The 24102-nt window shown below is 46.9% G+C and overlaps 1 protein-coding gene across 2 annotated transcripts; it reads left to right on the top strand.

Moving 5' to 3' along the window:
* Positions 1-1431: 1431 nt before the first annotated feature.
* LOC148439485 (acyl-coenzyme A amino acid N-acyltransferase 1-like) lies at positions 1432-22257 on the top strand. 2 transcript variants are annotated; one of them, XM_088464684.1, is made up of 4 exons: positions 1432-1811; positions 13580-14072; positions 17332-17534; positions 21074-22257. In XM_088464684.1, exons 2-4 carry the CDS (start codon positions 13610-13612, stop codon positions 21668-21670), a joined length of 1263 nt encoding a protein of 420 aa, XP_088320810.1. In that variant the 5' UTR covers positions 1432-1811; positions 13580-13609; the 3' UTR covers positions 21671-22257. The 2 variants fall into 2 exon arrangements, with proteins under 2 accessions (XP_088320810.1, XP_088320812.1); XM_088464686.1 differs by having other exon boundaries at positions 1432-1821.
* Positions 22258-24102: the final 1845 nt, after the last annotated feature.

The following is a 24102-nucleotide window of genomic DNA, read 5'->3' as shown; positions in this document are numbered from 1 at the left end:
GCCTTCAACTACATACATACTCCGTCTCCCTCAGGCCTCTTGATTAATAAAAACACTTGTTTCCTGATGTGCCATTTTGGAAGTCGCACTGCCACAGACGCATCCCAAAAATGTCCAGAAATTGTTATGGCCACAGACAGCATCTTCTGCATGCCCCTTTCATTTTTTTAAAAAATTCTGAACCACCGAGTTGATGGTGTGGGCAAAACATCTCTCTTACATGCGTTTTCCGTCATGCATACTGGCGTAATTAATGCTGTCATGCATCCCGATTGCGATACGTCCAGCCTTAGATTCGCTGATTTGCTTTAAGTTAATTACTATTTTTTTATGTAGTTTTATGTATTCCATGTATTATATGCGTGTTATTCCGTTTTTTTTAACATTCTAGTCAGTGTGATGAGAATTATATATACAAGAAAGGAACGGACATGCCGGTTGAATGAGCCTGGTCCATCCTGTGGAATTTGTTGGGTACACTGCAGAACACGAAATGATCTTAACAAATATATATTTACAGATAATGGTTCATTTCTTAATTATGTGATAGATAAGGTCAGTGGCAGCCATTTAGGAGGCAGGATTCACAATGGGTAACTATTCAATTATATTAGGGGTTAGGTGCTTGCTTACACCACCATCTTCTAAAAGCACCAGCCATCACTCTAAGGCCGGGATGTACTAAAGGAACACTGAGGTAAAAACACAGTTTTCGGGGTTTTACCGCATTTCCATATGTACTAAGGCCCGGCCGCACTTTTATCGGTGCAGAGGGTAACGCCAGAAAAACCTGGCGTTACCCTATAGAAGCCTATGGGCTTCTTACAGCTCCCAACGATTCGCCGCCGCCTTGCCGTCACCCAGCGCTGGCCCCCACTCACCTGCTGTCCATGGTCGCCGACCCGCGCTCCTCCTGGGTCCTCCGCCTAATCTTCTTCTGGGTGCAGGGAGGAGGAGCCCGGGACTTCCTGCACAGGTGACCAGCAGGAAGCTCTCGGGGCTCAGAGGAGGCGGGGTCCCACGGAGACCCCGTCACCCGGCGTCGGCTGCTTCGCAAAGGGCAGCTCTTATAGCAAGAGCTATCCTTTGCGATACTAACCGCATATGTTAGTACATATGCAATTAGTAAGGTTTGCGGTGACTGTCTAAATGGTCACCCCAACCTTAGTACATCCCGACCTTAAGGAGTTTACTTATAAATATATAAATAAAAATACAGGCAGCCTTTTATACTGGATAAATGGGGGTTAAATGAGTAAAGATCAAGTAGATTCAAAAAAAAGGAGCGGGATGCACATGATCCATAGCGGCACTCAGCCAGGCTCACCAGCGCTATCCTGGCCTGGAGCAGTAGTGACGGCCCCTGGGAATCGTACCCCGGGCAACGTCACACCTCTCTTCCTACAGCCCTGCCTGGTCCGCGTCTGAGCCGGAAGATGAGCTCAGCGTTGCCCAGGCAAAAAGGTAGAGCCGGCGGCTGGGAATGCAGGGCAGCGCTGTCCAGCCTCTCCCATGGCTCCGGGCTACGGCCATCCCGGGTTGCCCTTTGTCTCAAATGACCTCTAGTTTAGCATTATTATTATTAAACTTTACATGAATCCTCCCTCCCCCTGAATTCTATTTGTCCGCAGCCGCCTCTTCCGCTCTTATCTCCTGCACTCTGAGCCTCTTCTCTCCCCTGATATACTGACAACGTACTGAGCAGGTCCGGGCAGGTCTGACTCCAGCTGTACTGAGCTGCCTGGTGTGTAGCCGAGCACTACATAAACCCCACTGCAGGAATATTGCGTCTGAATCCAGCACACTGCAAGGTCAGGAGTGGTAATTATTAACCCATAATACATCATTGCAAGTGTGTGTGTGTGTGTGTGTGTGTGTGTGTGTGTGTGTGTGTGTGTGTGTGTGTGTGTGTGTGTGTGTGTGTGTGTGTGTGTGTATATTTGGGCTGTCTAGTAACAGTGTGGATGGTAAAATAAAATGGCTGTAATGTCAGGTGAGAACTTGCAAAAGACTGAAAGACAATCTATATTTATATAAATATCCCCAAATATAGTACAGTACAAGTATTTCTTTTATATATTACCAGTTATTTATATATTGCACACACATCACAGAGAATATTTGGTCATTCACATCAGTCCCTGTCCCATGGAGCTTACAATCTATGGAGTTGATTCACTTATCGTATGCAACTGCGATTACGCACGCAATTGGCCAATTGTTGTGTTCTGCGCATGCATCGCATTGCACGTGTGCGAACAAGCTATTAAACATAAAAGTTAAGTTCTAAAGAATGTGGAGAGTGCCCCAGCTAATAGAGCATTTTTTTTTTTCTGATCAATGTTTCATTACTCTTGGGAGCACCACCAGTCTTCTGTTATATCTATCTATATATTTATATCTATCTCTATATCGCAGCGCTTTACAGAGAATAGTTGTCCATTCACAATAGTTCCTGCCCCAGTGAAGCTTACAATCTATATTTCCTACCACATGTACACACACACACACTAGGGTTAATTTTGTTGGGAGCCAATTAACCTACCAGTATATTTTTGGAGTACCCGGAGGAAACCCACGCAAGCACAGGGAGAATATACAAACTCCACACAGGGCCATGGTGGGAATCGAACCCATGACCTCAGTGCTGTGAGGCAGTAATGCTAACCATTACATTATATAATTTTATTAAATTTTTTTGCATCTAGGCAATTAAGTCACATCAGTATGTATTCTGTGATACCATGACACTGGTAAAAAAAATCAGATACTACTATCTTTTGCAACAAAACACTTAAATAATGAAAACAGCCACATTTTAATAGACATGTCTTAATTGAAATAAAAACTCCCCCCAGTCATTCTCCATGTAATATTGCTAAATCCAAAAGCATATCCTTTTCCATGTTCTCTGGTGAACCAAAGGTTTGACAATAAAGAAAAACCCTGTGAGACATGATCCTTTTCTCCTTGCAGAGTGATTCACAGCCTGCTGATCTGCCCACCATGGACCAATCCAGAGCATGAGAAAGTTGCTCTGATTGGTTGTTTGTGTATAGATCCCATGTGCAGTCTCATAGTTGGTTATTGATAAAATCTAGAAGAGACCACTTAAATGAAGCAAATGAGGAGTGGGGGTTGTTTTCTGCACCAGGCTGCCTACATTGTGGAATCCTGCAGGATCGAGAGGAACGGAGGCTCCAGCCTGGAGGACAGGGTGAGAGGGGGTGACCACCTGCATGTTGCAGAAAAGTTGTGAATCTCCTGCACCTACTGTAGGAGAATCTAGTTTCTATGTGTAGATAACAATAGCTGGAATGTTACATTTACCTGCATCTGGACTTAAGCCAGCATACGGTTTAACTTATTAATGGCAACTGGCCTATTCCTAAGGTGCAGGAGGAGCAGAGTGTATGGAACTGTTCTGATAGTAACCTCAGCACTGTGCAGGAATGAGATGAAGTTTGTACTGTATGATCATTGTGTAACACCTGCAACTTAAGTTATGCGCAGATGGTTCAGAAGGAGTCGACCTTACCTAAACTTTTGTTGGAATGCAGAATTCTACAAGTTCAAGATGGGGAGTTTGTTTCTGAAAAGGGGAGTGGGAGTACAGCATACTTGCCGACATTCTGGCTGCCCCCCCCCGGGAGGGGCAGCCTGGTCGGTGGAGCGGGGGCGTGACCATGCGATTGCGTCATTGCTGCCCTGATAAGCAATGCAGGGATTACTGGTATTGTGAAGCAGAAGGCGGGGTCATAATGACGCAATTGACGCTACGTGAATCGTGCCGTCGTCCCCTCCCCACCGCAGAGGTTGGTGCGGGGGTAGGCGGCCAGCCGGGATACTTGCCCACTTTTCCAAGAGGACAGGAGCGCCACCCGAATTCCGTGAGCCTCCCGTCACTTCTAGAGGAGTAGGCAAGTATGGAGTGCAGCAATGTTGGTATTATTAATATAACCTATTGGTATGACTAGGATGGTTGCAATAGGTGTCAGCGGAATGTGAAATGGAGGTTAGTCCACACAGAGGTCCTTAACCAGACTTGCAGGTTTATTGGTAACAGCGGTGGGTCAATATGCACAGCAGTGGTCACAGTCATGACTAATGATGATCATAATAATAATGGCAGGTTATTAGTGTGGCCTCAGCTGAGGAGCAAAGTACTGCACTCCACACAGCTTTGGCTGGCTCCAGGTCCTAGTGCCCGGAGTGTGTTGCAGAGAGGAGACCGTGCAGGAACGCACTCCTCTCCAATAGGTACAGTATACCTACCAGCAAAAAAGCAGACGAGCCTTTGTGGACACTAAGTACTCTGATACAAATCTACTATTTTGTTGTGTTTGCATAGGGGAACAGTGCCCATTGTTATTCTACCCTGGAGACAAGGGCAGATACCAGGCTTCTCAGTGACTTACCTTCTGTAAGCTGCCGTGTTGTGCTGGGGCTTATAGTCCCAGAACAGCTAGACCGGCACAGACAGCCCTCTACGACTGAAATGGGTGTTTGGGGATTTGGATGGCGCTTCATTGGGTTAAAGCAAGCCTAATATGGCATTGGTTTCCCTAGTGAAACCTGATTAAATGACTGGCAAATAGTGAAATATGTCATATATAGCGCTGCCCAATAAACCAAGTAATTATAATCAATTTGACGTTCAGGTTTTAAGAAAATACAGTTATTAGACATGGATAAAAAATTTAATAAAGGCACAGTATACAAAAAAATAGACAATGAAAAGGCTGTTTAATGATGATTGTCATATAGATCATAAATCGATAAATGTAGGCATGAAATACATTTAAAATGTAAGTGTGCAGCTGTGGTGTGATCCTTGCTGCTTACTACTGTACGTAGGATTAAGAAGGAAGAGAAGGAAAAACGCTGTAGAATGTTCTTAGATGTTTAAATGGCAATTGCAGCTGAGAAAAGGTCCTACCACACACTAATTAGAGAGCGCTCATTAAAATACAGTATTTTGACTACAAAGGTCGCATCCTAATTAGACTGGTAATGCAATATAAAATCAATTGTCCAGAAAGTGGAGTAAAAGTTATTTAGATGGCAAGTACGGTAAGCATTCTTGCTGCACACTAATCCAGATCCAATAGGTCACAGGTTCTCAAACTCTGTCCTCAGGACCCCAAACAGTGTATATTTTCCAGGTCTCCTCACAGAATCACAAGTGAAATAATTACTCCACCTGTGGATCTTTTAAAATGTGTCAGTGAGTAATGACTACACCTGTGGACCTGCTGGGTGACCTGTGTGGGGTCCTGAGGACCGAGTTTGAGAACAACTGCAATTGGTAAAAGAGATGGCACTCGTTATAACAAAATATTATGACTGCAACGGTCACATCCAAATTAGCATGGTTATGCAATATAAAAAAAAAATGTCCAGAAAGAGGAGTGTCCTACCGCAAATGGTGGAGGGGAGCCGCAGGTGTTAGAAACAAAACATGCAGAGTAACCGGTATAACCTGCATGAGGCTCCTGAACCAGATGGCCAGGAAGTCCGGATAGCACAGGGTTAAAGCTTCAGGAGCCTCATGCAGGTTATACCGGTTACTCTGCATGTTTTGTTTCTAACACCTGCGGCTCCTCTCCACCAATTTCCAATACAGGACACAATATAGTAATGACTCCTGGTCGCCGATGCAGGGTTGGAAGTATATGGGGCATACATTGCTCAAAAGAAACAAGACCATATCAAAGGGAAAAAAGGGGCATTTAGGAGAGGGGGCTGCACAGGAAACATAAGAAATATAAGCTATATATGAAATAATATAATGTGGGGGGAATAAATTCTTCCCATGTGTTAAGCTAAATTACCTGTGTCCCTTTTGTTTGGAAACATATGGAGGTGCTCCCCAGACTAAATGTATGGTGCAATAAACCAAAGAGAAAGAGAATCTCTGTAACGGGGGCACACTCCTAAGTATGTATGATGGAAATAAATTAAAATGTAACTTTTATTACAAGACACTGATTAAAATAGAAGGATGCTAGCATTGTATACGAATGGAACACACTAAAGGGCGAACATCATAAATATGGAGTATATTTAATTTGCCCACACATCTGCACAAAACCAGATTAAACATTGTTCGAAAATTAATGTAGGGAGTGTAAAAACTGAATAGGTGAAGGGAACACCACACCAGGATCCCTTACAATACCTCACTGTATGCCACTTCTCACTTACTATAACCTATTCCTTACATTACCTCACTGTATGCCACTCATCACTTACTATAACCTATCCCTTACAATACCTCACTGTATGCCACTTATCACTTACTATCCCTTACATTACCTCACTGTATGCCACTTCTCACTTACTATAACCTATCCCTTACATTACCTCACTGTATGCCACTTCTCACTTACTATAACCTATCCCTTACATTACCTCACTGTATGCCACTTCTCACTTACTATAACCTATCCCTTACATTACCTCACTGTATGCCACTCATCACTTACTATAACCTATCCCTTACAATACCTCACTGTATGCCACTTCTCACTTACTATAACCTATTCCTTACATTACCTCACTGTATGCCACTCATCACTTACTATAACCTATCCCTTACAATACCTCACTGTATGCCACTTATCACTTACTATCCCTTACATTACCTCACTGTATGCCACTTCTCACTTACTATAACCTATCCCTTACATTACCTCACTGTATGCCACTTCTCACTTACTATAACCTATCCCTTACATTACCTCACTGTATGCCACTCATCACTTACTATAACTTATCCCTTACATTACCTCACTGTATGTGCCACTCATCACTTACTATAACTTATCCCTTACAATACCTCACTGTATGTGCCACTTCTCACTTACTATAACCTATTCCTTACATTACCTCACTGTATGTGCCACTCATCACTTACTATAACCTATCCCTTACATTACCTCACTGTATGCCACTCATCACTTACTATAACCTATCCCTTACATTACCTCACTGTATGTGCCACTCATCACTTACTATAACCTATCCCTTACATTACCTCACTGTATGCCACTTTTCTACTTCAGGGTCCATAGGGGGTCCACAGGGTTGACCTTGGGGTTATAGCTGGAACAGGATCCATGGGCACCACACAGTTAAGCTTTTAGCTCCCAGGATGCACTTGGGTCCTCCTCTATACCCCGCCCCCGAGCCACAGGCACCTCAGTGTAAGCTGGTGCCCGGCCGGAGTCGGTCACCGCGCAGGGGGGCTGCAGGAGCAGCCCCCAGAAGCTTTTTATTTTAAGTTAAATTTTATTTATTTTTAATCTATTTTTACTACAGACGGCAGCGAAGGGCTGTCTGTACAGACGCCCACGCTGCCGCTCTGATCCCCGACTGGCGCCGCGACGCCAGTACTGATCTGGGGATCGCGGCGGGAGGACAGAGTCCGTACTAGCCGGACTCTGTCTACCTCCCAGGACTGCTGCCGGAGTCGCCGGGGATGCAGGTAAGCCGCGCGTCGCTGGCTAGCGGCGGCGCGCGGAATGCCTTAAATGCAGTCCTTTAGCCTCCGGTCCTGGGGACAGACCGGAGGCTGCTGGCAGTGGCGGCGGGGCCCCCCCCATAACCCGTGGGACCACTAGACCACCAGGGATAACCGGCAAGGGAAGCCAGCATCCCTGGGGTTATGGCCAGCCAGGGGAGGAAGCCTTCCCTGTCAGCGGCTCCTCCCCTCAGCTCAGCGCGCCTTTCAGCACGCAGTCTGGCGTCGCTGAGCTGCAGTTACTCGGCCACTCCTCCTCTGAGGTCTCCAGCGGCCATTTTCTAGTGGCAGCGCAGATCTCAGGGAGCACGCGGACCGGTCCCCCTGTGTACCTCTCCCCTGATTAAGGACAGCGTACACAGCACTATAGCCCTCCCAGACACTGAATCTGGGCAGGTTGATTGTAGTGTAAAGGTGCAGTGAGTATATCTTCCTGCATGGTATGTGACTTTTTGCTAGTGCTGCCTGTCTGTGCTTATTTTCTACTTACTGTCAGCTTATACCTATCCCTTTACTTCTCCTACAAGCCCTGCAGGTGTGTGGGGGAGGGGCGTTTCTACTGACCTCACTTATATAGATCACGTATTTGTGAGGTCCGTCACATACAGTTGTGTGCTACTCAGTGCCATATTGTGGGCTGTTGTTCAGCACACCGGTGAGTGCGTTTCACTTCTACCCTGGTGCCAGATATATAATATATTCTGTCATGTCAGACGAGGAGGTTGAGCGCTCAGTGGCTCCGGTGTTGGCCTCCTGCGGACGCTGTTCTGCAGGAGTAGATAGGGAGGATTTGTCACAGGATGGCCTGTGTAGTCGATGCCAGGTGGCTCCTGGCCCATCCAGACCTTCTCTGGCGCAGGAACCACCGTGGGCGATGTTTTCTCAGGTGCTGGTGTCTATTGCGGACCGTCTGTCGGTCCCGACTGCTCTCCCTACTAGGGTGGTGCCCCAGCCGACCATCCCCCATTCCCCGGGTGTCCCGCAGTTATTGCGGAGTCCTCCTGGGTCTCAATCAGTTGGTCCCTATGCGGGGTTGCCTATGTATATACAGGCTTCCCCTGTGCCGCAGCAGCCTGTGGTACCTTTTCAGGCCCCTATGGCGACGCCTCCACCATGGGTGGATGTGCTCTCCAACTCCGTGCAAAATTTGGCGGCCGCTTCCTCGGCTTTTCAGTCAATGTTGCAGACTGACATGCCTTCTAGGATTTCTAAACGCCCACTCATGACACGGGCTGCTCAGGTATCGGACTCAGAGGGTTCCTCAGATGATGGGGAGGTCCCTGATGACACTGACTCGGACGCCTCGGTCCAGGAAATGGATACCAAGTCGTCCATTAATGTGCGAGCACTAGTTAGGGCGGTGCGAGCTATTCTTCTTATAGAGGATGAGGCACCGGTTCCTGGGTCGAAGTTTCCTAGTTTCAAAAAAACTAAGGTGGCTTCTGCGGTGATTCCCCTGTCGGATCAGTTGACGGATCATATGGCGGTAGCTTGGCAGGCGCCCAGTAAGAGATTCCTTCCTCAGAAGCGGTTGGCTTCTAATTACCCCTTCCCTGAGGCACATTGTAAAAAATGGGAAACTCCACCGGCGGTGGATTCCCATGTCACCCGTTTAACTCGGGGCGCCACCTTACCATTACCGTCGATATCCTCGCTGAAGGATCCCACGGACAGGAAAGTTGAGACTTGCTTAAAGTCTATTTACTCCCTCTCCGGGGCGGTGGCCCGACCGTCCATGGCCATTTTTTGGGTGGCCAAGGCCATTGAGGGGTGGGCCAATGCATTGGAAGATACCTTCCCGGACGACGCTCCGGATGTCCAGCGGGCGTTGTTGGGACAAATGAGGGACGCCGCTTCTTACATTGGAGAAGCTTCTTTAGATGCTAGTCTGCTGACCTCGCGGGTATCGGCTGCAGCGGTGTCTGCCCGCCGATCCTTATGGTTGCGGTCCTGGAGAGCGGACTCTGATTCAAAGAAAGGTCTGGAGGCCTTACCTTTCAATGGGGAATTACTATTTTGTCCGGACTTGGACAAAATAGTGGACACCCTGGCTAAATCCAAGTCGGCCTTCCTCCCTTCGGCGGCACTGCCTGCTAAGGTTCGGAGTTCGGCTTTTCGTTCCTTTCGGGTTCAGGGTAAGGCGAAAGGTCAGTCCTTCCCGAGACAGTCTGCGAGTAAGACGGCCTCTAAACCCAAGAAGCAAGCCTGGAGTGCTCGGCGCCTTTCTTCCAAGCAGGAAGATAAACCTGCGGCCTGATGGGACGGGCCTCCCTCTGGGGGACCTCAGAGTGGGAGGCCGACTTCTTCTATTTGCCCAGTGCTGGCACAATACCACCACGGATGCCTGGGTTCGAGAAGTGGTCTCCCAGGGGTACGCCCTGTCTTTTCGGCACAGACCACCCCACCAGTTTTTCTGCACAAGTCCTTCTCAGAACAAGACCAAGGCGTTACAGGTTCAGGAGGCTATAGAGTCCTTGCTGAAAGCAGGGGTCATTGTTCCCGTTCCTCTATCACAACGAGGGACGGGGTATTATTCGTCTCTGTTTCTGGTGCAGAAACCCAATGGTTCTCATCGCCCTATCCTCAACTTGAAGTCTCTGAACAAATTCCTCAGAGTTCCCAAGTTCAGGATGGAAACGTTACGTTCCATCATTCTGGCGATGGAACCGGGGGATTACATGGTGTCCCTGGACATCCAGGACGCCTACCTCCATGTTCCGATAGCATCTTCACACCAGCGGTATCTGAGGTTCGCTATCCTTCAACACCACTATCAGTTCCGGGCGCTACCCTTTGGTCTCTCCACGGCACCGAGGGTGTTCACGAAGATTATGGCGGTCATGGCCGCACATCTTCGGAACCAGAATGTACGGCTGCTGCCGTACCTGGACGACCTCCTGTTGCTGGCGAGCTCCCCGGAGGTACTGCTTCAACATCTCCACCTGACGATCGCTTGCCTGCAAGCACACGGGTGGTTGATAAATTGGAAAAAGTCCTCTCTGATTCCATCACAGCGGATGGTTCATTTGGGAGCCCTGCTGGATTCGCGTCAGCAAAGGATCTTCCTGACTCCGGAGAAGGTCGCCTCACTACAGCTGCGGATACGCAGTTGCCTGAGCCGTTGCCGCCTGTCGGTCCATTCGGCTATGAGAGTTCTGGGGTCCATGGTGTCGACATTCGACATGGTGGAATTTGCCCAGTTCCATTCCCGGCCCCTGCAGGGGCTGATTCTATCAGAATGGAACGGGTTACCTCACCGGATCCGCTCTCAGGTGCTGGTGTTGTCTCCGGACGTTCGGCTATCTTTGGCTTGGTGGCTTCAGACAGCTCATCTGGTCGAGGGGCGCCCATTTTGGATCCCGGACTGGGTCCTGCTCACGACGGATGCCAGTCTCCGGGGTTGGGGGGCAGTGACCGGCTCTTTGTCGCTTCAGGGTCGTTGGTCAGCGGAAGAAGCACTTCTCCCCATCAACATCCTGGAGCTGCGGGCAGTATACAAGGCCCTGCAGTCGTCCGGCCCCGCTCTTCACGGAAGGGCGGTACAGGTGCAGTCCGACAACGCCACCACGGTGGCGTATATCAATCACCAAGGCGGAACTCGCAGTCAGGCAGCGATGTCGGAGGTGTCTCGTATCCTGTCTTGGGCGGAGGGTCACATTCCAGCGATCTCGGCGGTCTTCATCCCCGGAGTCCTCAATTGGGAGGCGGACTTCCTCAGCCGTCACGACGTGCATCCCGGGGAATGGTCGCTTCACCCAGAGGTGTTTAAGCTACTCGTGGACAGGTGGGGACTGCCGGAGCTGGACTTGATGGCCTCCCGTCACAATCACAAGTTGCCCGTTTACGGGTCGAGGACAAGAGACGCAGGTGCAAGTCTGGTGGACGCGCTGTCGGTGACATGGACGTTTCACCTGGCGTATCTGTTTCCTCCGATATCCCTGTTTCCTCGGGTTCTGCGGAAATTCAAGCAGGACGGCGGCATGCTCGTGCTGGTAGCTCCGGCGTGGCCCAGACGTCCTTGGTACTCCGATCTGAGGAGCCTCTCCATCGACGCTCCGTACCTTCTTCCTCAACGTGGGGACCTGTTGTCTCAGGGGCCCTGCCTTTACCCGGATCTGGGTCGGCTGTCTTTGACGGCGTGGCTCTTGAGACAGCCGTCTTGAGGTCTCGGGGCTTCTCCAGTTCGGTTATTGGTACGATGCACAGGGCACGCAAGCCTGCTTCAGCACGGATTTATCACAGAGTGTGGCACACTTACTTTCAGTGGTGTGAGTCCAGACTTTATGATCCTCAGGTGTTCCGAGTTTCTAGGATCTTGGAATTTCTTCAGTCAGGATTGGATCTCTGCTTACGCCTTGCATCTCTGAAGGTTCATGTGTCCGCCTTGTCCGTGTGGTTTCAACGGCGGATTGCAATACTACCAGACGTTCACACCTTTTTCCAAGGTGTTCTCAGGATCCAGCCTCCCTTTGTGCCTCCTGTGGCTCCTTGGGACTTGGCGGTGGTGCTACGGGTCCTGCAGGATCCTCCGTTTGAGCCTCTTGAGGCGGTGGAGCTCAAGTGGCTGACATTTAAGATGGTTTTTCTCCTGGCAATTGCTTCGGCCAGGAGGGTGTCTGAATTGGGGGCGCTTTCCTGTCGCCCTCCTTTCCTGATTTTTCACCAGGACAGAGCGGTGCTCCGCACTCGTCCTGAGTTTTTGCCCAAAGTGGTCTCGAAGTTCCATATTAATCAGGAACTTGTTGTGCCAGCTTTTCAGTCCCCTGATCTTTCAGCTGGTGAGACTTCCTTAGATGTGGTCCGGGCGCTTAGAATTTATGTAGACCGGACGGCTTCGGTTAGGAAGTCTGATTCCTTGTTTATCCTCTTTTTGGTTTTCACAAGAGGGGTTGGCCTGCCAACAAACAAACGTTAGCCCGTTGGCTTCGTTCCGTTATTTGTGAGGCTTATGCACAGGAGGGCTTACCTGTGCCAGCCTCTGTTAAGGCTCATTCCACTCGTTCTGTGGGTCCCTCTTGGGCTGCTAGACGTGGCGCTTCTGCTGTTCAGCTGTGTAAGGCGGCCACTTGGTCTTCAATTCAAACGTTTTTGAGGTTCTATGCGTTTGACACCTTTGCCTCTCAGGATGCATCCTTTGGGCGCCGGGTACTCCTTTCAGCACAGGAGCGTCCCCGCCCTTAGTTGTACTGCTTTGGGACATCCCCAAGGTCAACCCTGTGGACCCCCTATGGACCCTGAAGTAGAAAACAAGAGATATGGTAAGAACTTACCTTTGTTATCTCTGTTTCTACGAAGTCCATAGGGTCCACAGGGCGCCCGCCCTGACGCACCTGGCTTCAAATGGGCTGTGTGGCTGGTCACCGGTTTTCCGTCTCCTATTGCTGTGAGTATGGTTTCTTGTGTGTTCCAGTCTTCCTTCTCTCTGTTCCATATTCTCCTCCGGCCTAGGCTGCTTACCAACTGAGGTGCCTGTGGCTCGGGGGCGGGGTATAGAGGAGGACCCAAGTGCATCCTGGGAGCTAAAAGCTTAACTGTGTGGTGCCCATGGATCCTGTTCCAGCTATAACCCCAAGGTCAACCCTGTGGACCCTATGGACTTCGTAGAAACAGAGATAACAAAGGTAAGTTCTTACCATATCTCTTGTTATCACTTACTATAACCTATCCCTTACATTACCTCACTGTATGCCACTTATCACTTACTATAACCTATCCCTTACATTACCTCACTGTATGTGCCACTCATCACTTACTATAACCTATCCCTTACATTACCTCACTGTATGCCACTTATCACTTACTATAACCTATCCCTTACATTACCTCACTGTATGCCACTTATAACTTACTATAACCTATCCCTTACATTACCTCACTGTATGCCACTCATCACTTACTATAACCTATCCCTTACATTACCTCACTGTATGTGCCACTCATCACTTACTATAACCTATCCCTTACATTACCTCACTGTATGTGCCACTCATCACTTACTATAACCTATCCCTTACATTACCTCATTGTAACATTGTCTCCTGTCTCTCATTTAAGATTAATCCCATCTTATCTGTATCTTGAGATATGATCGGTCTTGCAGTCTCACCGGAGAGCTCACTAGTGGATGAGCCGCTGAAGATCCAGGCCTGGGGTCTCCCACCACAACAGATAATCACCCTGAGAGCATGGCTGGAGGATGAGAAAGGGCAGATATTTTCCTCCAGAGCTTTCTATAGGAGTGATATGGAGGGGAAAGTAAACCTAGAGAGCTCGCCAGCAACTGGTGGAGATTTTGAAGGTGTATATCCTATGGGACTGTTCTGGTCCCTGAAACCATCCATCCCATTCCTAAGGCTGATGAAACGTGACGTCATGGGAAGTCCCTTCTATATTCATCTGGAGCTGTATCCTTATCAGGAGATCAGCCAACTACCCGAAAAAACTCCCGGTGACAGTAAAATCGTGGAAAGATGGTACGTCAGTCCCGGGGTACAGAGAATACAGATAAGAGAAGGTCGGGTCAGAGGTGCTCTCTTCCTCCCACCAGGTATGCAAATAAAACACTTCATTGCAGTAGCGGTTACATTTTGATAATGCGGTTTACAAATCACTGCTTGGTCATGTAGGTGTGGTTTTTGTTTTACGCATCTTGTTGGTGTGGCAATAAAATTCAACAAGCATATAAAGCTGATTAGGCAAAAAATTCATGTGATGGGTAACAGTAGTTTTATTTCCTTTGACAGTCTACTGAATGTATTTAGTGCATGGCTACTTGTGTAAAGTAGTCAAAGGGCAGTCAGAGGTCAGACCCTCTAAGCCGCGACGGGTTGTAAAGACTGCCGGCTCATTTTAATGGATGGAGGCAGCGCAGAGTGCTCCTGATCCAACACCCTATACCTTCAGCAGACATCAGTAGGTAACAGATCTGTTCAGCTTACAGAGATACCAGGCTTGTTATGTAAGCCTTATTTCCCACTGATATAGATGACTGCCACTGGCACAATGGGTACAATGCTTCTAGTCTCTATTGCGAAGAAGAAACCAACATGACCGTGTTGGAGTCCTTAGAAGCCATTGGACAAATAAAATTATCCTCGTATAGTGTTCACTCTAGCTCCGGCGCGAGGCAGGGCGCTGGAGCTAGAGAGGGCACGTTCGTGCGCCCGCCGAAGGCGTGGTCATCAAAAAGGGGGCGTGTCTATAAGACGCGTCCCCTTTTCGTCACTCTTGGGGGCGTGCCCGGCACTTTCGGACACGCCGGGCAGCCCCCAAGCCCTGCAGACGGAGAATAGATGCCGGGCGCATGCGCCCGGCGTCTATTCTCCGGCGGTGACCGGGTCACCGCACATTTCTTCACCCGCAGGACACTGCGACCCGCGGGTGAAGACGGCTCCCGCAGGCTGTTAGGGCAGGGCGCTTTTTGCCCTCCTTCTGGAGGGCAGGGCGCTTTTTGCCTTCCAGAAGGAGGGCAGGGCGCCGCGCTGCGCTAAAACAGCCTACCGGGAACATATCCTTTCCAGACAAGGTGCCGTAGGATAATGTAAGAAGTATTTTATTATGTTGCCTAGCGGTTTGTTATGATCCCCATGTGTGTATGTGCATGAAGTACCTGGAATGTATTTAACATTGTTACCAGAAATATAATGAATCAAGGTTAATTTGGCACACAAAGGGAGTAGTACAGAAATGGTCAGGTTTAATCGGAACATTACTGAACAATACAGATGCTTGAAATATGCAGGTAACCAAATAGACAGAGTTCTAATTGTTGAGAAACCCTTGCAGTTCAGAATATAGGTATAAGGTGCACAGGCTGAACTGATGGAACCAAACTAGATGCCCACAGCAGTGCTTGGATACAGGCAAAAGTTATGCAAGCTGGAGTGGTGTCACGACCTGGCCTTGGGGATCTTCAGTCGACGAACTGGTGTCACAACCTGGGCCGTGAGATTCCAGTCCAGGGACTTTGAGTCGAGGGAACTAGGTGGGGAGGCAGCAGACAAACACTAGAGGGTGTTGGTAGTGACTGATATAGGGAACACTGGAGAATATCAGTCGTGATTGATGCTAAAACACTAGAGAGTATCGGTAAGCATGTCACTGGAGAATGTCACATAGAGAATATCACCTAGAAAATATCATGTAGAGAATCTCACTGGGGTATGTCACATAGAGAATGTCACGTACAGAATATCACATAGAGAATATCACGTAGAGAACATCCCTGGAATATGTTACGTAGAGAATATCACTGGGGAATGTCCTGTAGATTATCGTTGAGAGCCGATGTTGAAGAAAATCGGTGAGAACCGATGTTGAATGTCCTGGAGAATATCGGTGAGAACCGATGTTGAATATCCTGGAGAATATCGGTGAGAACCGATGTTGGTAAGATTGTAGAATTATCAATAGTGGCCAGTGGTGATTATACTGTAGAGTATCATTGAATGTCACTGGAGAATAACACTGGTGATCATCACTAAAGAGAAATGCTGTGAATTCGCCCTGAGGAATAGTACTGCAGGCAATCGCTGAAGAATATCACTGGAGATAGTTCTGAAGAATGTCACTGAAGAATACCACTGGAGAATGTACACAGAAATAGCACTGAAGTATAACACTGGAGATAGTCACTGGAAGTATTCAGCGTGGAACCTGGAACGATGCTTAGCAGCAAGCAGCTTCTAGGTGTAGTGAAGAGTTGTTCAGGCAACTTCCTGCTTCCTGGGGTCCTGCTTTATATCCTATGGTAGCTGTCCATTGGAGGAGAGAGACAGTTAAGAACTGACAAGGCTACCATTGGAAGAGACCGGTAAGGTGATACAGACAACATGGCTGCGCCCATGACCACTGCCGCGGGAACTCCGATATGGAGAATTGTGTGGAACTCACCTGGGCCCCTGGGGAGAATACTCAGCATGTCACCCACCGCCGCACCTGACGTCGCTTTCTAGTCAGGGGAAGCCGGCGCTGCGGTAAGTAAAAGCCTATTCCATGCTGAATCCTGACAAGTGGAAGGTACCAAACTGGATGCTCACAGCAGAGCTTGAACACAGGTTGAAGATATGCTGGTTGGATCGAGTGGAACCGGATTGGATACTCACAGTGCTTGGACATAGAAGTTATGCAAGCTAGACCAGATGTGGTACCGTGCTGGATGCTCACAGCAGAGCTTGAACACAGGCTGAAGATATGCTGGCTGGAGCGAGTGGAACCAAACTGGACACCCATAGCAGAGCTCGAACACTGGTAGGCATGATGCAGCTGGACCGGATGGAACCGTACTGGGTACACACATCAATACTTGTAATCCAAAAAATGTAGAAATGCACCGCATGAATGGATACTGAATCTTGCAAAGCAGAGAAGGCACAAAGGAAACAGGTAGGAGAACCAGGATCCAAAAGCAGTGGACAGAAGATATCCTTGCAGGAACAACTGGAAAGGTAACCTGGAGCGCAGTCAGAGGTAGACTTGATGATCTGGCACAGACTGCTGAACAGAGCAAACTTAAATAGTCAGTCCCCAGGTGCAGCCCACAGCTGCTAAATTAGGTAATCAGGCTACGGGATAACGTACTACCCAATGTGGAATGTGCTAGACAGACCTCAGACAGAGTGACACCTAGAGGCAGGAAGGAGGAACTGCACGGATTGTGACAGTTATTTTTGGTCCATGCTTCAGTGATGTCACTAAATCCTAGTGAATTGATTGGCTGCACACAAAATAGCTTCTTTTTAAATAAATTTGTATAACTAAACTAATTAAACATGACTTAGGATTTGTATTGTGTCCTTATTTTAAAGGTGAAGGTCCCTTCCTGGGAGTGGTTGACATGTTTGGCGGTATCGGAGGTCTAACAGAATTCCGAAGCAGTCTCCTTGCCAGTCGTGGTTTTGCCTCTCTTGCTTTGGCTTATTTTGCTTATGAGGATCTTCCAAATGCTCTATTCCATGTAGATCTAACATATTTTGAAGAAGCAGCTCAGTATCTGCAACGTCATCCAAAAGTAAGTGATAAAGAGAATTATTAGAAAATCAAGCCTTAAATATTTATTTTATATATATATATATATATATATATATATAACACTTGTCGACATTCTGAAACGAAAATGTGGCGAATGTAATGCCATCAACTTGCAGGAAAGGCCGCATCCTGCGTTGGTAATGTTACTGGCCATATGCTGAGATTGTGGTGGGTAATTGGGACTGGTCACAAAATGGCTGCCAATCCCAACTGGTATCTGATTGGGAACATCTACATATGTCAGGACTGTTGGAAAATGTAGTCCGATGAAGACTATTGTCTCACTGTGGGCCTGATGCAGGGGATAAACTTATTGTCGCTGTCGGACGCAAGCGGGTAATGTATTCAGCCTGCGCTTGTGTCTTGATGGTTACTGCTGGGGAATGCAGAACGTATTTGGACACAGCACCCAGGGACGCTCACTGAAATTTCCTCTCTAACAGTTGGAGGCTAGCCAGACACGGACATGATGCAGTCAGCGACTACGTCTTTTGCCACAGTGGCACTGATTTTGGGGGCCATATACAGATTGACATTCTGCGCCTCCATAGGGCTGGTGCAACGTTTGATGGTGTGACCGATTTGCAGCCCATGATGCGTCTTTATATGTAAATAGGTGCATTAGCGCCACAGCCAGTGGCGTCTGGCGTCTCTGTAGGAATTCCACCTGCTGCAGCTTTAGCATAAAGATTCAGCCGCACATTCCCCTGAATCAGGCCCTGTATGTGCTATCACCGTATAATTGTACGTGATCATTTTAGCATGGATTGTAACTGTTTATGCTTAATTGGACTGGGAGAACTTGGTACTTCAGTTTATACACTCCATATAGTAATCCTATGGGAGGCTTATAATGTCCCAATTTACAGATGTGTCCTCTACATCCTTGCCAATCGCACTACAAATGTGCGCACTATCATGCCATGCAATCCTATGTAGTCGTGGGTGTGAACGCTGTGCGCGTATCCACTTGCGCATGATTTGACGCGTACGCAGCAAAGATGCAAGAGGACACATCTGTATGTGTGATGCCGTCAGAGAGGAAGCCAAGGTTGGATCCTTTTGTCTATCCCACAAGTCAGACAAACCTTTCTTGTACTATTTTTCCTTTTCGTGAATCTTTGGAGGGAAATGTGGCATCTGTCTATTTACTGTGCGTCTTCTTATCAGAAATATGGAAGTTGATTCATAACACACAGAACGTTTCAAATTGTGATCCATAGGTTCCAGCCATGGGGTCAAGCAGCAGCCTTGGCCAATATAGGGGCAACTTTTTTTTATATGGGTTTCACACAATAGAAACATAACAGTTGCAAATGACTCTTCTTGTATTGCAAATGGGTATTGAAACCAACTAATTTGATCTTTGCTCTGCACCTACTAAAGTGGTAAATGCATTTCTGCTGGTGCAACCTGCTAATGGCGGCAGAGTACATGGACTAATCCCATGTGAATTAGTCATTTTTATTACATTGTAATATTTTTTCAGTCAAGAATATGGAAAAGGATACAAAAAAAGCAAAAAGGCATAGGAATGGTGAAGCGAGGGGTGCATAAATACCAAAAAATCTTCTGTGTCCATAGGACACAGAGGTTTCACTGACCGGTGGCTTTTCAATAGGGCAAAAGGGTTAGTTTTTAGTTTCCCCCCCCCCCCCTTTTTTTTTTTTTTTGTGCAAGCATTCAGATGATGAGATGTTGGACGCACTTAAAAAAAGAGAGATTTTCCCCCCAGCACACTGCAGCAAATACAATACTTAAATCCTACATGATAATAGGGATTCAGAGGTATTAGTTACATACATTTGCAAATATATGAATAAGCGCCAGGCCAATCGTCAAGGCTCCTCTATACTGGCGTCCCTAGCATTAAGGGGTTCACGTCCGAGAAGCAAGGCACCCCAAAAAAATTTCAACCAAGGGCCATCCCCAGGGCATCACACGAAAAAGGGAAAAAGGTGATAGTGAAGAATAAAGAAAAGATGTGTAAGTATAAATCAATAAGTGTTAATGAAATGAGAATGAAGGCAGTCAGCATTAGGAGGATGTGCTGATGCTTATAGTGCCATGTGGAGGTTTTTTGGGGTACCTCCAAGGTAAGTTAGCTCTCAGCTTTTATATGTACTGTTATCATGCAGTACATCAATTGTAATTATATGACCCAGAGTGGGTGCTACTATTATGTAGCAATAATTATTTTGGGGTGAGCGTTTGGGAGTGGGGCCCCCGGGGGGGTTCTGACTGGGCCTTTCTCATGGCATCACCACTTAATTCACATAGAATACTTTTATCACTTTTCTATTTGTTTGTATATTATTTATGTAATTTTAATTCCCTCTCATTTCATTAACACTTATTGATTTATACTTACACATCTTTTCTTTATACTTCACTATCACCTTTTTCCCTTTTTCGTGTGATGCCCTGGGGATGGCCCTTGGTTGAAATTTTTTTGGGGTGCCTTGCTTCTCGGACGTGAACCCCTTAATGCTAGGGATGCCAGTATAGAGGAGCCTTGACGATTGGCCTGGCGCTTATTCATATATTTGCAAATGTATGTAACTAATACCTCTGAATCCCTATTATCATGTAGGATTTAAGTATTGTTTTTGCTGCAGTGTGCTGGGGGGCAAATCTCTCTTTTTTTCTGTGTTCAGAGTAAACCCCGCCCTTTACAAGCACCTGTGTTATGCAATTAAGCTGATCTGAGCAACTACCAATTTTTTTTGCAATGTTGGACGCACTTGTATGTTAGAGTAATGAGCAATATCTGTAGACATGGTGTGTTTTAATATGTATATATGAGCAATGGAGTCTTATGCATCTTTCAGAATGAATTGTATACATGAGGCCCAGTATACACAGTAGTATTTCATGGGTATGGTTCAGATGTTAGACTGGTGGACACACTCTGCCTGATTCGGAGGTGGACGCTATTTCCATTGTGACTGCGTCTTTGTGCACCGTGGTACTGCGAAATAATGCTAATGCCGCAACGCAAATTTGTACAGAGACGCCCACTGTCTGTGTCTATAATCCGCCACTTGCGTACAAAGAGGCACCAACGGTTGCACCATCTATCTTCTCAGCAACCCTAAGGTTGCTCAAAATGTCCGTCAGAACTAAGCCGCCAAGACAACTGCGTACACTGATGCAGTCACAGGCTGCGACGCACCCATGAAATTCGCAAAACACGTCCGCGTTTGACAAGCCACCCCCCCATTACCTCCCATAAACACCCACTGACTGTAAATTGCTCTGCATCCAAATTGTCACTGCGACCGCCATTGGTAGCCAGAGGCGTAGTGCAACTTGGGCACAGTATAAAAGACATCGCTCAAGTGTGCAGATATCGGCATATAGCGTCCACCCCTGAATCGGGCCCATAATGAGGAACATTATCATATTGGAAACAATGGGAAATTGACACACTGACAGGTTATTAGAGTAATCTATCTCATGTTCGATCACAAATGTGTTGGAGCATGAACTCCTCTCACCATGTTGTATGTCTTTCAGGTGTCAGGAGCTGGAGTTGGAGTGATTGGTATATGTAAAGGAGCTGAGATGGCTCTGGCTATGGCCTGTTATTTGCCCCAGGTTCTTGCTACAGTCTGTATCAATGGAACAAATGCTGTGAATGGTAACAGTCTTGCCTATGGTGATTTGCTTCTGGATGGAATTCCCTACTTCGGTGAAGCAATTCTGGTCACAGACAATGGAGCCCTGAAACTTGGCAAGGCTATGGGAGACCCAAGAAAGGCAGAATACCAAGACTCCATACTTCCCCTGGAGAAAGCCAGAGGTCCCATCCTTTTCCTGGTGGGAGACGAAGACCAGAACTATGACAGTTTGTTTTTTGCTAAGGAAGCATTAGCCAGGGCAGGAAAGTATGGAAAGAAGGATGTGTACATGCAGTGTTACCCTGGGGCTGGGCATCTCATAGAGCCACCAGGTTCCCCCTTATGTCCAGTGTCACAATCTCCTTTCTTCCCACTTCCCGTGACATGGGGAGGGGAGCTTCTGGCTCACTGCAGAGCACAGGAAGTCGGCTGGAGAGAGACACAGGACTTTCTGCGCAGAAATATACCGTGCGTCCGCCGGAATAAATTGTGATTATTTTTTTTTATTTCAGCAATTGAAACTAGTTGGCAAAGAGAAGGTGGTGAACCAGCCATTACTGCCAGAGCCAGGCAGAAGATTACAAAGAAGTTTATTTTTATGAATGGACCGGTTTGTAGGAACTCCATGATCCTTAAATCTTTCATATATAGTAAAGAGCTAAAAAAATATTTATCTTAAGTAAAGACTCAGTGTGATCAGGTCTACACATGCTTAGAATTAATCACTTGAGTAACACTTGACATTACTTAAGGTATTAAGTAAGGCATTACTTGACTAGTTCTGCCACAGACTTAGAACTAATTTATTTAGCCGAGCTCCGGCATTGCTTACATGATCAGTTCTAAGCATGTGTAGACCTGATATCCTCTCTTCAGCTTAAGTTATCTGTGAATGCTGAGATCACGTGGAGTTTTGACATCCCAGAATGCCTTGCGTGGATGGCATCCAAGATCACTAAATAAAGACAATAACTAAAATATAAATACAACATTGAGGTAATTATGGTAAAAGAACATTATAAGAATGTTGTGAGAAAATAATAAAATGGAGTCATGAAATGATAAACTATGTAGTATTAATGCTGAACTTCTCATTAGCAAACACATTTCGCCACTTGTTACCTTTTCAGCAGTCTATGACATTTCTGCATTGTCAGTCCACTGAACAAGCTACGTGCGGCAAAACAGATTTTAACAATTACAAACTCTAAACCAATGATCTAGAGAATTTTTTAGAGCAAAATGTTTTATTAGATTTTTACAAATGGAAAACAAGAACAAACAAATTTTTAAGAACAGAGGGGGTCATTCAGACCCGCTCGCGAGCGGCAGGACGCTCGCAAGCGGGTCGATGTTCCCCAATGTGCATGCGCACGATGGAGGGAGCTCCGTCGTGCGCATGCGTGAGACCCGGCGAGCGACGGGCTCACCATCGCTCCGGGTCTCGCACCAAAGGGGGCGTGCTGTCGATGTTGATTGACAGCACGCCCCCTTTGGTGGGCGTGCCTGCCAGACGGAGGCGTTCCCATGGGAACGCCTACAGTCTCAAGCCGGCCCCACTGACATCACTAGTGATGTCAGTGGGAGTGATTTTGGCTCTGATAGAGCCAAAATCACTCTAGGGCTTGCGGCAGCGAGACCCTACCACAGGGTCTCCGTCGCAAGCCCGATGGTCAAGACCATCGCGACCATCATCATGGACGCTCGCTATAGCTGTGGGTGGTAACCCACAGCTATGCGAGTGTCCATGAGGACGCTCCAAAAAAAGGTAGGAGGGCCCTGATTCAGAGCGAGCGCTCTGGTCAGAGCGTTCAGCTCTGAAGACCTGTCAATCATAAAACAGAGCATCAAAAAATACAGATACACTTAAAAAAAAAAAGGGTTAAAACTCTGTAAAACAGCTGGAAAGAATATCAATGGATCCACACAAAAAAACTGAGACCCACAGATATAATAAACATACTATGAATAAATGTTCAAATTAGAACCATGACATCAAGAAAAGGAGAGGGAGAGGGAGAGAGAGAGAGAGAAGATTGAAGAAGCTCCAAGTCTGATGCTATACACTAGCAGTGACCAGTACCAATGTAAAAAAAAATAGGATAAAAGTAGTGCTACAATACAGACATAATGATCATCAACTGGGGGGGCTGGAGGAATAGGATGGTTTTGAAGGCCGCTGAGTCTTAAGTCCGTTCACTGAAACCAGGTATCTCTAAGGAAGTCAATATATCATCCATTCCATATTAAAAATTATTTAATTAAACCAAGCCAATACTGTTGGAGGAGAGGAGGAACGCCAACGTACTGGGATAACTGATTTAGCAGCATTATTCAAATGGCTCAATAGGGATTTCTTATATTTCGAGATGGGCATGGAAGATAGATGAAACATCCAAAACAAATTGTAGGGTCCACAGGAACCGATTCTCCTAAAATTTGTGTAGGTAGGTTGAGCACATCTTTCTAAAAAGGTTGGAGTATAGACCATTGCCACCAGATATGAAGCGGTTCACCCAGGCCATTTTAACAATGCCAACAAATATTTGGCAAACTGCTCCCCATGTTAGAAAGGTATTGATGCCTAATGATCTATACACCTTAAAGTCGCTATTTAGCGTAATAAGTCGCACAAGAAATAAATGTTTTCCAGACTGATTGCAGTTCCAAAGCACAAAAAGATATTATTCACCAAAAAGCAGATAGGTACATGCTGTGATCTAAATACAATTAGCGCAAACAAAATTATACAATAACAAGGTACAGTCGAATACATACACATGCGCCCTGGATCCAGATTTCCGGCATCAAAGGTGAAGCCTCCGTCAATAGCAAGAAAAACATGACTAACTACCAGAAATAGAGAGCTTGCATATATACCCTTACAGAGATAGGCAATACAATAGAACAAGTTGGCATAATCCC

The sequence above is a fragment of the Taudactylus pleione genome, unplaced genomic scaffold (genome assembly GCF_031769625.1).
Source record: "Taudactylus pleione unplaced genomic scaffold, aTauple2 ptg001750l, whole genome shotgun sequence".
Lineage (NCBI taxonomy): Eukaryota > Metazoa > Chordata > Amphibia > Anura > Myobatrachidae > Taudactylus > Taudactylus pleione.
Note: the sequence above shows the minus strand (reverse complement) of the source record. Positions and strands in the feature narration are given on the sequence as shown.

What these genes read in the sequence shown, in the direction of transcription:
- LOC148439485 (XM_088464684.1), top strand. Translation starts at nt 13,610, where the DNA reads ATGATCGGTCTTGCAGTCTCACCGGAGAGCTCACTAGTGGATGAGCCG. An exon ending in TGCTCTCTTCCTCCCACCAG is followed by an intron (nt 14,073 to 17,331) that starts GTATGCAAATAA and finishes CTTATTTTAAAG; the next exon opens with GTGAAGGTCCCTTCCTGGGA. An exon ending in ATCTGCAACGTCATCCAAAA is followed by an intron (nt 17,535 to 21,073) that starts GTAAGTGATAAA and finishes TATGTCTTTCAG; the next exon opens with GTGTCAGGAGCTGGAGTTGG.